Genomic DNA, 14,361 nt, shown 5'->3' with positions numbered 1-14,361 from the left:
TCTCTAATATTCTTAACCCTTCTTTACCCCTCATTTAGTCATGATTTGAAATTGTGGCGTACCACCAATCCTGTGCTAAAACAATGGCTTCTGCTTGATCTAATTTTTGTTACCATGACCAGAAGTCAAAGAGAAGTGCTGCCAAATTCTACTTAGAATATCATGCTCCTAAAGCTAATCCTACTGCCCAGAATAGAGAATAAAAGACAAGAAGTTTTGTTTTTACTGTACGTTTAGGGAGTCGTGTATCATTGCAACAGTTTTCCACTGGCATTTTGCCTGTTTTAATCTACTTGTCTATCAAAGTAATGTAAAAGCAGTTTTTAACTTTGACACTAAAAAGGAATAATCTTAGTAAAATTAAAATTTAGGTTGCTATGAATATTGTATACTGTATTCTTTACATGTAAAGGGAAAAAATTCTTAGCCCAAGCTTCAATCACCATTATAGTATCACCTATATTTTAAAATGAGTCATTTGGGAAGATACATTAAAAGTCTCTCTCTTTCTCTCATGTACACATATACACATAATTTTAGACAGTTTTGGAACAAGACTTTAACAAAATCCCTTTATTCCTATTTCTCTATTCCTGAAGAGTTCTGTAGCATGATGTGTGAATTGGTTGTGTTAATGTTGGTCCCTGGGATAAGATTCTGATCATCTCCTTCAATCAAGCGGTCCCACTGATCAAAATCTTTATGAAGTCCTGTAAAATATAAAGCATTAATGAACATATTAAACTTTTGAGAGCATTAAACAATTTGGTGCCCCTAGGTGGCAATACAGACTTAGGAATTACACAAGTTGCCTCAGGATGGTAGAGGCAAGGTGCTCTGTGTCAGCCGTCCCATGGCTGCCTTAGCAGCTGAATGCAAATGGGATAGGAGTGAGGCAACCTGCTGTCAGTATCCTCAACATGGCAGTCCACTTCAGTCTTCACATGAACACTGTTAGCTTTAACAGTTGGGTTTGCTTTCTATGATGTATGTAAAGCAGTAAAATTGACTTTCTCAAATTTCTGTTTTCAAATTGATTTACTGCTTTGTTACATTGTAAACCAGCTGGAAATAGTTAAAATGGTACTAAAGCTGTCTTAAGATAGACAGTTTTATCCTGAGAGTCATCTTATTTAGGTCATGAAAAAAATATTAGTTTCTTACCTAAATGCTTTTGCAAGAATGCTAATGAAGCTTTGTTGCTAAGATCAATAGCTACATCTGAATCTATATCTCCCTTTAATTTGAGCATATGTCCAATTATTTTGCCAGTTCCAAAAGTAAAGTCAGCAAAATTCTGATGGACTGAACCCCTAGAGAAAAGAGAAACGAGAGAAACAAGACATTTAAAAGTAACATTGTTTAATAAAAATTTTTTTTTTAGTTACAGTATGGGAAAGATACTGGCCTTGTTGGTCTATTTACTGAAAACCAAGGAAATAAAACTTTGGTCTACTTAAATGTATTTCAAGGGTCACAGGCTGTTTGTTTAGGGATCCCAGAGTATATTCATCTTTCTTGTTGAAACACAACTTATAGAATCCTGGTCTTGCTTGGTAACTTGATTTTAGAAGGAATGATTCCTGCTTTTTAGTGACTAGGAATACTTCCAAGTATTGGAATGTGTTGTGTGTTGAAAGGTCCCTGAACTCAGAGCCAGAACCTGCCACCTCCCCTCACCATTGAACGTGCTATGTATTTGATGCTAGTCAAATCACTTTAGATTTAAGCCTTAGAGGAAATAGATTTCAAACAAACAAACAACACTTTTCCCAGTATTAAACTCTAGGCACTTTCAAAATATCATTTGCACATCTCTCTGAATTCATCAATAGCCTAACATCAAATAGAATGGCCTTTTTTAAGTGCCCATTTTCTACCACCACTGGGACATCTGACAGTTAATGGCTTTCTTGCACTTCTTTTCTTTTTGTTTCTTTAATGTTGCACCTTCCCTTCTGACCCTAAGCACTCTGTGTTTTTCACTGGCTCTTCACCCATTTCCCATTAGCTGAATGTAGGCATTCCTTAGGATTCTATTGCCAGACCAACTCTTTTCTCACTTTGTAATCTCTTCTACTTCAGATGTTTCATCTATGATATCATGTAAATTATGTAATCATCCAATTTGTGGCCAGACATCTGTATACAGATTTCCCAGTTCTCAAGCTAAGATATGGTGAAGTTAAAAGACATCTTCCCAGCCCTGCCCAAAGCTACTCTGCCTCTTCATTCTGCTGGTTCTTATAAACAAACCATCATTCTTATAGTTATCTAAGCTCAAAACAACTCTACTTAACTCCCTCTCACTATTCCCTACATTCTAATAGGCAACTTGAATGTCAGAAACACAAAGAAGATAAACAGCAGGATTATGAGAGAATTGAGAGCAGAAGCTTGGATGCTCTGACAGTGGAGAACTGGCCTGAGGAAGAGAAATGGAAGGAGCGGCATAAATGACGAGGAGAAGCAGCAAAGAGGAGGGTCGTAGTAGCCAAGAGAGCAGGAAGAGGGGTGGTCAGCAATGTTGAACGGATGCAGAGAGCAAGGTTGAGGCTGTGAAGAGGCTGCTGATGTGGCGTGCAGCAGGTTTTTAGTGCTTTTGCTTTGGCATCTGGTGGGTGCCCAGAAAGCTAGACCACAAGAGTCAAAGAGTGAGTAGAAATAAGCACATGCAATAATTAATATTGTCTGTTCTTTGAAGGTTTCTAGCAGAGAAGGGAAGAAAGACAAGGTGAGAACCTAGTAAGGAAGTAGGGTTGAGGGAAGGTTAGGTTTGTATTATTTCTGTTTTAGAATTAGAGAGACTTGAACATAGACATAAGCTAAATGGAAGTCCTTGCCTGAAATACCTAAATGCTTCCTTACTATCTAAACTCTCTCAATCTTACAAAATTCAATTTTAGTATCATATAAGAATCCCTTTCAGTTGGAAGAGACCCCTCTGTTCTCTGAGCCCATAGTGGTTACTGCCTATACTCTGTATGTTTCCTTCCTGCCTCTTCTCTTCTCTTCTAAATAAATCAGGTTTCAGATAGGAGAAGGGTAAGTTCAGGTCTACCTTTGCTTTGTAATATCTCTCTGAGAGTTCAAAACTTTATCAGGAGTTCTTTTTCACATCCAGGATATAAGAATTGCCAACACTTGATGGTACCCCATTATAGCTTTGGGAAATTTATAAACTCATATTCTTTCTCATCAGGTAAGTATATGGCAAGTCTCAATAGGTAATCTGACTTTTTCTTTAAAGAGTTCCTAGCCCAGCCTAATGATGGAATACTTCCCCCTAGCTCTGCTCCCAAAAATGTATAGGCATGTTCTGGTATTTAGATTAAAGTAGCACGTAGTATAATGCTAGTTTTAATTACCAGTGATATAGTTTGGATCTGTATCCCCACTAAATCACATGTCAAGTTGGAATCCCCCGTGTCAGAGGTAGGGACTGGTGGGAGGTGATTGGAACATGGGGGTAGTTTCTCATAGTTTCACACCATCCCCCTTGGTGCGGTCACTGTGATAGTTCTTATGAGACCTGGTTATTTAAAAGTATGCAGTACCTTCACCCATCCCTCTCTGCCTCCTGCTCCAGCCATGTGAAATGCTCATGCCCCCACTGCCATCCACCATAATTATAAGTTTCCTGAGGCCTCCCCAGAAGCTAAGCAGATGCCAACATCATGCCTCCTGCACAGGCTGCAGAACTGTGAGCCAATTAAACCTCTTTTCTTTATAAATTACCGAGTCTTAAGTATTTCTTTATAGCGATGTGAGAACAGACTTAATATAACCACTATATATACTACATACATTAACATTCCCATTTTAAAAAGAGTAAGTCTAAATGTACTTAGAAACTGAGATTATCTAATACTCTCCTTGTTGAAAGTCTAAACAACCAATTCAGCAATTCTGTAATGGTTACCAAATGCTATCCACTGATATTTACCCAAGCTTCAAGTTTGTTTCAGATAATGAAATAAGTCACTAATACTTACCTGATTGTAATCATCTTTCTTTCTTTACCAGGTGAGTAGCATTTTTTCATTTTTAGGATATTAGCAGGATATTGGAAATATTCAGAGTTAATAAAAAAGAGGGGCTGAGGAATTCTGGAATATACTTCATCACCCAGTGGAAACATCCATGCATCCAGGGCAATACCACATCTGTAGATATTTGTTGACAATGATGAAAGAAGGCTGGTTACATACTAGCCAACATTTAAGACTTCCTAATAATGCTAGGATTGGTGGACACACACCATACCAGTTTATTATGGATTATCTCACTGGGTTCAATGTGGGAAAGGAATATGATTAGCTTTGTAAGGCAACAGACCTGGAATTAAGTATATTCACTTTCTTTATATGCCTTTTAGGAATTGCAACCATTTGAATGATATACCCTTAAAATGTTTTATTCAAAATAAATTTTAAAATACATAATAATTTCTTCAATACTGTGGAGTATCTGAAAAAGGATAATAAACACACCTCTGTTTTCAGAGCTTTTATCCACCTTGTACTGCATTTATTATAGCTTTTTCAGAGTAACAACTGGACCTATTTATATTTAGAGGCGCTTCAGCTGAAAAACCGTCTGAGGTTTGAAGAAAAAATATGGAGCAAAGCATTTGGAAATGTAACTGACATCCTTTTTAAAAGTAAGTTTATTCTGTGTTTCCTGACAATTTTCTAAATGAATGAAAGAAGAGACTTCTCTTACACTGAAATAAACTTCTAAGAAATTTGAGGTGAAGTTTCACAAATGATCCTGCCCGCTCTCTGTATGGTTGGTCCTATGTGATCTCATCAGTCCGGAATGAAGTAGTTCAAGAAAGAAAAGGTTCCTGCAAGCTAGAAAACTGGGGTCTGGCCTCGAATCCTACCCAGATAATCGTAATTTTAGATCCAGCTCCATCTTAAAGATGGAAGGGGAAAAAAAACCTAATTAAAAAATGTCCTGCCCACTGGAGAAGTCTGGCAGTACTGTAAGATGACAATATTATTATCACAATCATTATGTCGCAAAAATTATATAAAGATAAATTTTAAGTGAAAAGTGTTAAGCCCTTGGGTAGACAAAAATAATGAGGGAAAACATATGGGAGTAGGGAGAGATTTTAATAGCAGGAGAAGCAGATGTTTTAGCCTAGGAAAATGTATATAGAGTACTTGATGGAGGCAAAAAAAAAAAAAAAGTAGCCTTATAAACTCCAAGAGGTCCCTTCTTCACTAGAATTTAATTAAAAAAATTATATCTTACATGAGTTATTACTCCCCCTCTTCCAATAATTTGCTATTCTCTTGCTCTACTATCTTATTTTCTTACCTGAATCTCTGATCTTCACTAAGAGTCTGAATAACTGTTGCTCCACCAAAAGAATGTCCAATTACCGCTACTTTTTCTCTATCGATAGAGTCCTATGTAAAAAAGCATGATATAAATTTATAACTATCTCATGGTGTTAGAAGAAATGATTTTGTCAATCATATAATTGTTCATTTAATGGAGATGGTTAAATACCTTAATTTCTTATAAAACAGAATATGCATATACACACATACATTTATACATATCATACACACAGACATATATACATATACATATAAAAACATATTTACATATATATGTAAATATATATATCATATGTAAAGGTTTGAAAGTAAACTTTATTTATTTATTTATTTATTTTTTATTGCATTTTAGGGGGAAAGTAAACTTAATGGTCTTCATACATCAGTTCTGATTTCTGCCTCTCCTCACCCCATGTTTACTAGTTTGTTCATTCCATGAGTATTTATTGAGTACCTCCTCTGTGCCAGGCACTGCAGTCTCATTTCAGTGAGCTTGCAGTCCATCAGGGAAGAAAGTCATACAGAGGCATGATGTAATATAATACAGTGGCATCAAGGAGCACACATGACAGACAGTGAGCCCAGTCCAGGAGTGGGCACTGGGGTCCAAGAAAGCTTCTTAGAGGAGGTGATCCTTAACTGGAGTCTTGAAATTAGGTAGGAGTTAGTTAAGGGGAAGGGTGTGTCAAACCAAGGGGACAATATAAACAAAGGCAAGGATACAGAAGAGAGTGGGTGCTTGAGGTGACAACAAATTTCTTCATTGTATCTGGAGAACAGACCATCATCTTACTCTCTAGTTTCCCCTATTCCCTGCACTCCACATGCCACACACTCTTTTGAGTCTTTGCTTATGCTGCCCACTCTGTCTGATATTTTTCCACCTGCTCCAAAACTTGTGTCAAATTTTCAAGATCAAGCTTAAAAACACGCAGGAGCTTCCATGAAATAATAATACTTCCACAGGAGTTAAGTTAAACCATATGACATTGTTATTTTTGTAGATCAAAACTGACTAGCTATTGGCAATTTCATATCTAGTCCAAGATAATGCATTCTTCATTGCTGCAATATATTACTTGTACTGCTGTGTGTGTGTGTGTGTGTGTGTGTGTGTGTGTGTTGGGGGGATAGTGGTTGCAGCCCTTTGTCATATAGTACCTTGCAATATATCACAAAATCAGATGACAAAAAACAATAAAGAACTGTAGGAAAAGGGAAAAATTACTTTCCTTTTTAGCTTACCTTCAGTTGTTCCATATCAAACTTTATATCTAATGCATTCTTCACTGGCTTTCCATGATCAATGTCAAGAATCAGACTGAGAGCTTGGGAACATTCTTTTGCTCTTTGCTGTACCTAATAATTAGAAGAAGGAAATAACAAAGTAAAAAGTTATAACACTTATTTTAAAGTTTGTGTAGAAGTTGTGTGTGGGAAAAATGGTTGGTCAGTTATAAACTGGAAATGTGATTAGTGATTATAATACACGCTACCATAATGACACAGGCGTCAGCTTTACACATAGGTAAAGCTTAGTCCAAATCCTGGCTCTGTTGCTTACCTACTATGTGACTTGAGATGATTTACTTAACATCTCTGAGTTTCCATTGATTGTATAATAATGCCTACCTAAAGGAAATGTGGGTGGGCTCAAATGTGATAACATATGTAAAATACCCACTACAAAGAGGAAGCCAATACGCTTCACTTCACTTAATTGCCCTAATAGCTCTGTAAGACAAATAATGTTGTTATTCATTATTTTGTAACAAAATTAAGTGGTGGAGCCAGGATTCAAACATAGAAAGTTGGGTTCTAAGGCGGCTGGAGTGCAGTGGCGCGATCTTGGCTCACTGCAACCTTCGCCTCCCGGGTTCAAGCAATTCTCCTGCCTCAGCCTCTCGAGTAGCTGGGACTCCAGGCGTGCGCCACCACGCCCAGCTAATTTTTGTATTTTTAGTAGAGACGGGTTTCACCATGTTGGCCAAGATGGTCTCGATCTCTTGACCTCGTGATCCGCCTGCCTCGACCTCCCGAAGTGCTGGGATTACAGGCGTAAGCCACCGCACCTGGCTGGCCCCACACTCTTAATTCTGTTGTATACTGTCTCTCTGAAAAGTAATCTTTTTATATTGCCTATGAGGGAGAACCTATTAATTTACTTTCTAGCACTTTTTAGATTCTAAAATTAGAAGTTGTAATTCAAGGGAATTCTGAATATTCACTGTCATCTCCCAAATTTTTGTATTTGCCTTTGTTTTTACTATGAACCAGTCATTCCATTAAGGGAATTTTACTACTCTGAGAATCTATTGACAGATCTTTTGGGAATGGGAAATAGGAGAGCTAGGAGCATAACTTGAGATATGTAAAATTAAATTAACAAATGACATCCTTTTGTACATGCTTTTAGGTCACCATCCACCTCTCCTTTCATTGCAGTGTACCTGCTTATTTCGTATATGCACATCCTCTTGTTTCAGGGTTCTAAAGTAGAGCCAAGACTTGTTCCCCGTTTCTGCAGCAGATTGGTCCTTGAAATAGTAAGTTGCAGATGCCGATCCATCTCTATAATACAAGCAAAATTATAATTTATGCATGCTCCTTTTCCCTTCCTCATCTGACCTATATTTCTCAATTCCATCCTTGGCTCAACTTCCTTTGATCTTTTGACTTCCCTTTCTTCTTCTACTCTCTACTTTCTCTTAAATTAAAGAAGACCCTAAAGGAGTTCCAGGAAACAAAAACCTTATTGTCTATTGTCAAGTTGCAGGTAAACTAAATCCATTCTATCTTCCTAATTTTGGGAGGCAATGTTAGTCATGTTGAAATTCGCTCTCAGGAATCAAATCCCGGCACTGCTACTTACTAGTTGTGGAATTTGGGCAAATTACCCTTCATCACCTCTATATTCCTCTCCCTTAAAACAACAACAACAATAATAATAACCATCTAATAGGATTGTTATGAAGACTAAATGAAATGGTATATTAAAAACATTTCACATAGGACATGGCAGGCAATAAACACTCTAGAAATGTTAGATATTTTTAAGTCGACAATCAAACCCAATCTCCTTTTTTGCTCATCATGTAATCATACTTGAAAGTTTCATCAACATTTTAAATAAACTTTTATGAAAATCAGAAACATAGTTACAAGCATTAACATTCCCTGTAGTTGGCCAAAGAGCCCAATTACATCCGGTAACATACCTGTGTTCTACAGCAGCAACTATAAACCCATGAGATGCCAGGTCAATGCCAATAGCAGAATAAAGTGTCCTTCAAAACAAAAAGAGAGAAGCATTACAACTACCAGTCACGATTACAAGGCTGTGTCCACTAATGAAACTGGGAAAGTGGAGGCCATTACACCCCTGTAGTAGTGCCCTGGGGTACAGTGGAGAACTATGGTTCTTAAAGGAGGGTGATTTTGTTTCTTAGGGGATATTTGACAACGTCTGGAGGTATTTTCCTTATCACAAATGTGGGCGAGAGTACTACTGGTGTCTAGTGGGTGAAGGGATGCTGTCAAACATCCTACAATGCACAGGGCAACGCTTCACAACAAGAAATTATCTGGTCCAAAATGCCAAAGACTACTGAGGTTGAGAAAACCGGTGCAGTGATTGTAAATATTGTCTTTGAGAGTTTGGTGTTTTAATCTTGGCTCTGCCAATTACCAGCTATATGATTTTAGGTAATTACTGCATTTTTGTCCTCACTTATAAAATGGGCCTAAGAGCGAAGTATTTGCTTTTGGGTAGTTGTAAGGTTTTGCTAAGATAACATACATAGGAAATCAGTACAGTATGGTAGTTATGAGAATGAGACCTGCAGTCTGACCACTGAGTTTGAACACTGGTTCTACCACTTGTTAGCTGTGTACTTTCGATAAGTCACAATATTTTCTCTGCCTTGGTTCCTTATCTATAAAATGGTGATGCTATGATAGTACGGTATCTCATCAGTGAGGATCAATTGAATTAATACATTTTCATTACTTATAATCATATTTGAAACAGTGACACATGTTAGCTGTTATTTAAATGATTGGACTGGGGGAAATAATTGAAAAATCATGTGCTAAGCACTGCATTTATGCCCTCTTCCACATCATTTGCACAACCTTTTCCTCATACCATGCATTCAATAGGAAATGTCCACAGAGAATAAAAAGGAGATAGCTAGAAACTATGTCTTTGTTGCTGAAGACACAGGACCTTTTCAAGAGGGGGAAATGATCTGGCACAGGGATTAGCAAACTTTTTCTGTTGAAGGCCAGACAGTAAATATTTCCAGCTTTGTGGGCCATACAGTCTTTGTCACCACTACTGAACTCTGCTGTTGTAGGACAAAAGTAGCCATAGACAATCTACAAAAATGAATGCGTGTGTCTGTGTTCCAATAAAACTTTACAGAAACAGGCAGTGGGCTGGATTTGGCCCTTGGGTTCTAATTTGTCAATCACTAGTGTGGGAGAAATCTAACAGCTAGCTGAACTACAACTAAAGTGCTGAAGAGAATTCTTTTTTTCAGATGCTACCCAACTTCTTCCCAGCTATAGGCCATCTCTCTTACTTTCTGCATCTTACAATCCCCTGAGGTAGAAGAGGGGTGACAGTTGAGAAAGTGGTGGAAGAAAGTGAATAGGGTGGTTGTTGTCCTGAAAATGTGCCATTCAGCTATCATGCTACATACAGCATAGCTAACTAAAGACCCTATCCAGCTTCTGCCCTCTGGATCCATCACCATGGTCAAGTAGAAGCTAAGCATCCACTTACCTGCTCCCAGAGACTTGGCACAGCGTGGGTACTAACGTTAGCCCATTCCTATGAGATGCAGGACTCTTGATAAGCAAGTTTGGTCAAGCACTCCTTCCATTGGCCTGGCTCAATATTTCTTAGAACTGTGCTATAGTCTGAGTTTCTTTTTACCCAATCCTTCTCCCTTCCCCATCACCTTTTCAGGTGTCCAACCTGTAGCATGATAAGGTTCTCCCCATCTTTTCCTGCTCCTTCTCTATCCTTCACAGATATTTCTCTTAATAAATGCCATTCACAGCTCATCTATTCTTGGTTTCTCAGAAGTCCTAAACTTTACTAAGGAAAACTTTAAAAGTGTAAATATTACGATATAGAAGGGCAATTATCAAAAAAGCAATACCCTCTCTTCTCTGCTGTGAGGCTAATCCCAATGAGGTGGTAGTAGGGAAAAAAGCTACTTGACAAGACAGGGCTAGGACTGATCAATAGACCCAAAGCCAATTATTGAGGAAACCCAACTCCTCCAGACAAGGGCCTGCATGACATTCCAAAATCTGCTATTTCTTTTTTGAATAAAAAAACTGTCATTTATTCCTAGAGGCTGAAATTGTTCGACCTCTCAAACATTACCTGAATGCTCCAAGACCATGAGAAAAAACAATGAGTGGATATTTTTCACCAGTCCTCAGTGGGGAATTCCAGTTTGCAGGAGTTGTCATGGAACCTAGACAACGATAGGAGGTCATAGTTAGTGATTTCTCTGAGTGTTGCTAGTGAATTTAATTTAAATCTCATTAGCATAAAATGCAGACCCATCTGATTTATATCTACTTTTTTATGATGAATAGTAAATTCATTAAAAAGACTGCTACCAGATACCCACCAACCAAAGACCTGAAATGTAAGTTCTTTTCTCAGACCATAGGCTCATTCATGATGAGTTCTCACTGCCAGCTCTGTACTTAAGGTGAAAGGTTTCCCTACTTATCAGTGTATTCACAAAGGCTGCTACTTATTGCCATTCCCAGGTTTTGAAAAAACTTTGAAGGGAATGCTCTGAAACCAAACTACCTATACTACCCAAAAAAACCAAACGACCCATAAAACCTCAGCTACATTACACTGAGAGCCAGAATCTAAGAATCAGAGACTCTGCTCCTTACAATTTGGTCATAATCATGCAGCCAAAGGTAGAGAAAGCACTGACTTCATACTGAGTCGTGGATGCAGCTCTGCCACTTCCTAGCTATGGATCTTGGGCAAGTTCTTCAAACTTTCTGTGCCTTCGATTCCTCTTCTGTAAAACTGAGAAAATGATATCTCTTTTATAGGGTTTTTTGTGAGAATTTTATTTAATTAGGTAATATATGTAAAGCACCTATCCATCACATAGTAAGGGGCTTAAAAATGAAAATATTGTCTTCTTTCACTTCTCAGTTTTTATTGTCACCATTATTATTAGCAATCATTTGTGTTTCACTTTCTCATCTATAAAATGCAGATGTGGTCATAAAGACTGAATGTGATGAGGAAGTGATTTATAAGTTTTTTTGCAACATAAATATGCAGAGTTACGCTGTTTTAATTTCTGTTACAAGTGGTTTTTAAGAAAATTAGAAGCATATGTTTAAGATGAATCCCAAAAGTTGTAGTTTTGAGGGAGAAACGTGAAGACACAGTTAACATCAGCCCAACATCAGTAGTGTCTAGTCAAAGAGATAAGGAAGGAAGGAAAATTCTACATTAGTATAATGTAGAGAATAAGTGAAGAATGCATATCAGATTGTCTTAGTGATGGGGGTAGGTGATGGGAATGAGAGTAGAGTCTCTTCAGGCATTAGCTTTGACTCCTTTGTTTTGGATCTGGAGAGTTTAGTGGCTTCTACTTTTTTTCTTTTTTGGTCTGACTTTGGCACAGAGCATGCAGGATAGTGGCCACACTAGGGAACCTGCTATTCTCACCACATTATTGCCCTCTCCATGGTACGTCAGATGGAAAACTAAAGAGCAGTCATAGAAAGATGTCAGTCAGTCTGATACTCTTGGCCACCCCCATCCAACTCAGGATGGACAAAATGAGAACTCTTGCTTCTGTCATAGTTGCCTGGGCTTTAAAGAAATACTTTCCTTATCATTTTAGGAGATATTTACACTGGAGAAAAATCTACTTTGGTCTTAACTGCCTGAAATTTTTGTTGTTTTCAAAGTTTTCTTACATACTAGAGCTTACAAAGAAGGATCAACAGAAATCTTACCAAAGAGTAACCTCAAAATGTTGCCCACAAGCCAGTGTCTTCCAAGACATTTACTGAGACCCCAAAAATATTCTTTGTTTGGGATCCAAAGGGTGTCAAGGCGATCATCATCTTGGGATGGATAATATAAACGTAAGAAGGTGCCCTGTTAAGAAAGAAATTAATGCACTTTTAGAGAAGTTGCTTCTCAGACATATTCCAGCAGCTATTTTGCTTATTTCATTAGCAGGGACCCAAGTATCTCTGTGTTCACAAAGAGGTCTAGAGAAATGTTTAGGCTGCTGTGGTGATTGAAGACAGTCATGAAAGAGAAACAGTAAAACAATATTTTATCTCAATGAAAAGAAAATATAAGCAGACTGGCTTCAGATATTAAAGAAGTGAAAAATAGGGTTTATAGACAAATTAATCAGACAATAGCAAAGAATTGGGGAATGGCTAAACTAATAAAAGGCTTCATATGAAACAATACACATTGCAAAATGAGTCATTCTCAGGTGAGGGCAAGGACACATTTGAACACCTTCTAATGGGCCATAGTGACAGACAATATTAGAGTATCAGGATAAGTCTGATAAATCAAAACATTACCTTATTAGTGTGATCGAACATTAAGTCTGTACAACCAATGGAATAAGGCCCATTTCCCCGGGGAATTTTAGTTTGGCCGGAGCTTGCAGCAGCCATCACTACTTGTATTTTGTTGACCCATGCTGAAAAACAAGTAAATATTATTTCATTTGTCATCTATTACACATCAGATTTCATTATGCAAAGAAATTCCAGTGGAATCAAGTTACTTCCCACAGTTTCTGGCCTTCATTCTTTCTCAAACAAGTAAAATACAAAAATATTGAAGGTCTGCTCTGTTTGAAACACTCTGTAGGGGTTTTGGAGGGTAAAGAGATGAAGGTAGACATTGCCCTTCTCCCAAGTTGCGTTGGACTGTTTCCTCCTAAATGTTTACAGCCTTGCCCTCTCGTTCTACTCCTATCCAGAGTATATTAAAGATGATTTCACAAATCTGTTTTTCCTAAACATGAACTTTATCTCACACTTCCAATTTGTGCCTACAACTTATCCTTCAACATCTCTTTAAGATGTTGAAGGATAGGAATGTCAAAGCCATTTAGTTTCCAAAGAATTAACCCCATAAGAATGTTTTAGCCCCATAAGTCTTAGCCCCATAAGAATGTCAAAGCCATTTAGTTTCCAAAATGAAACTCAATGACCATCTTTCAACTCCCACTTCTCACCTTCCAGCCACACAGCCTGCAACTCAAGAGCTCCTCATCTCCTGCACTGCAAGCCAGAAACCTGGGAATCATCCTACTCTCCTATCTCTTTCTCAGTAACCCTCTATATTCAACCAAGCCTCTATTTCTAACATCAGTTTTTAGCTTAGGAAGATCTCCACAATCTATCTCTGACCCTCTAGCTCAACTGTCTCATTGATGTCCTCACTGACTCCTGACCAGGCTGTTGCTCTCTCTCCTGACTGTTCTATCCACCTTGGATCTTGACCCCTTCAGACACATCCTTTACACAGCTCCTGAAGGGATTTAAAGCACAAATAACACCAGACAATTCTGAAAATCCTTCAATGGCTTCCTATCAGCAAATCTTCTTTCCTTGAATGAGGAATGTATTGTAATCTCTTTGGACGGCAGTTTGTAGGAGGAATTTAAATCTACACATGCTTTTCTAAGTAAACACACTGCTACTTGCACAAATGTGGCCTATCCTTCCAGGGTTCTGGGGTTGAAACATACTGAGGTTCACAGGTGCACAATTAAATCCCAAATTTCTTGGCACTGCAAAAAAAACCTTCCACTGGAGGCCCACTGCCTCGTACTCTTCTTCTGCCTCTTCCCCTTAAGTTATCCCCCTTCCTTGTGCTACAGCACTCCTGAGCTGCACACTGGGTTGATTGATGCCACTGCACCTTTGTAAATGCTACTGCCTATGCTTAAATCCT

The 14,361-nt window shown here is 38.1% G+C and overlaps 1 protein-coding gene across 2 annotated transcripts in view; it reads right to left on the bottom strand.

Moving 5' to 3' along the window:
- Positions 1 to 439: 439 nt before the first annotated feature.
- PLA2G7 (phospholipase A2 group VII) overlaps positions 440 to 14,361 on the bottom strand; it is a 29,130-nt gene continuing 15,208 nt past the window's right edge. For both annotated transcript variants that reach the window (XM_012448804.2, XM_012448805.3), the window contains exons 3-12: positions 12,975 to 13,096; positions 12,384 to 12,528; positions 10,759 to 10,852; positions 8,576 to 8,644; positions 7,808 to 7,928; positions 6,603 to 6,716; positions 5,332 to 5,423; positions 3,996 to 4,166; positions 1,165 to 1,313; positions 440 to 710 (exon numbers count right to left, since the gene is read on the bottom strand). In XM_012448804.2, the coding sequence (XP_012304227.2) occupies positions 580 to 710; positions 1,165 to 1,313; positions 3,996 to 4,166; positions 5,332 to 5,423; positions 6,603 to 6,716; positions 7,808 to 7,928; positions 8,576 to 8,644; positions 10,759 to 10,852; positions 12,384 to 12,528; positions 12,975 to 13,096 (1,208 nt within the window). In that variant the 3' untranslated portion in view covers positions 440 to 579. The remainder of the gene's footprint in view (positions 711 to 1,164; positions 1,314 to 3,995; positions 4,167 to 5,331; positions 5,424 to 6,602; positions 6,717 to 7,807; positions 7,929 to 8,575; positions 8,645 to 10,758; positions 10,853 to 12,383; positions 12,529 to 12,974; positions 13,097 to 14,361) is intronic.

This window comes from Aotus nancymaae, unplaced genomic scaffold, assembly GCF_030222135.1.
Source record: "Aotus nancymaae isolate 86718 unplaced genomic scaffold, 86718_ANA_hifiasm-v0.15.2.pri h1tg000040l, whole genome shotgun sequence".
In the NCBI taxonomy this organism is placed as follows: Eukaryota; Metazoa; Chordata; class Mammalia; order Primates; family Aotidae; genus Aotus; species Aotus nancymaae.
Note: the sequence above shows the minus strand (reverse complement) of the source record. Positions and strands in the feature narration are given on the sequence as shown.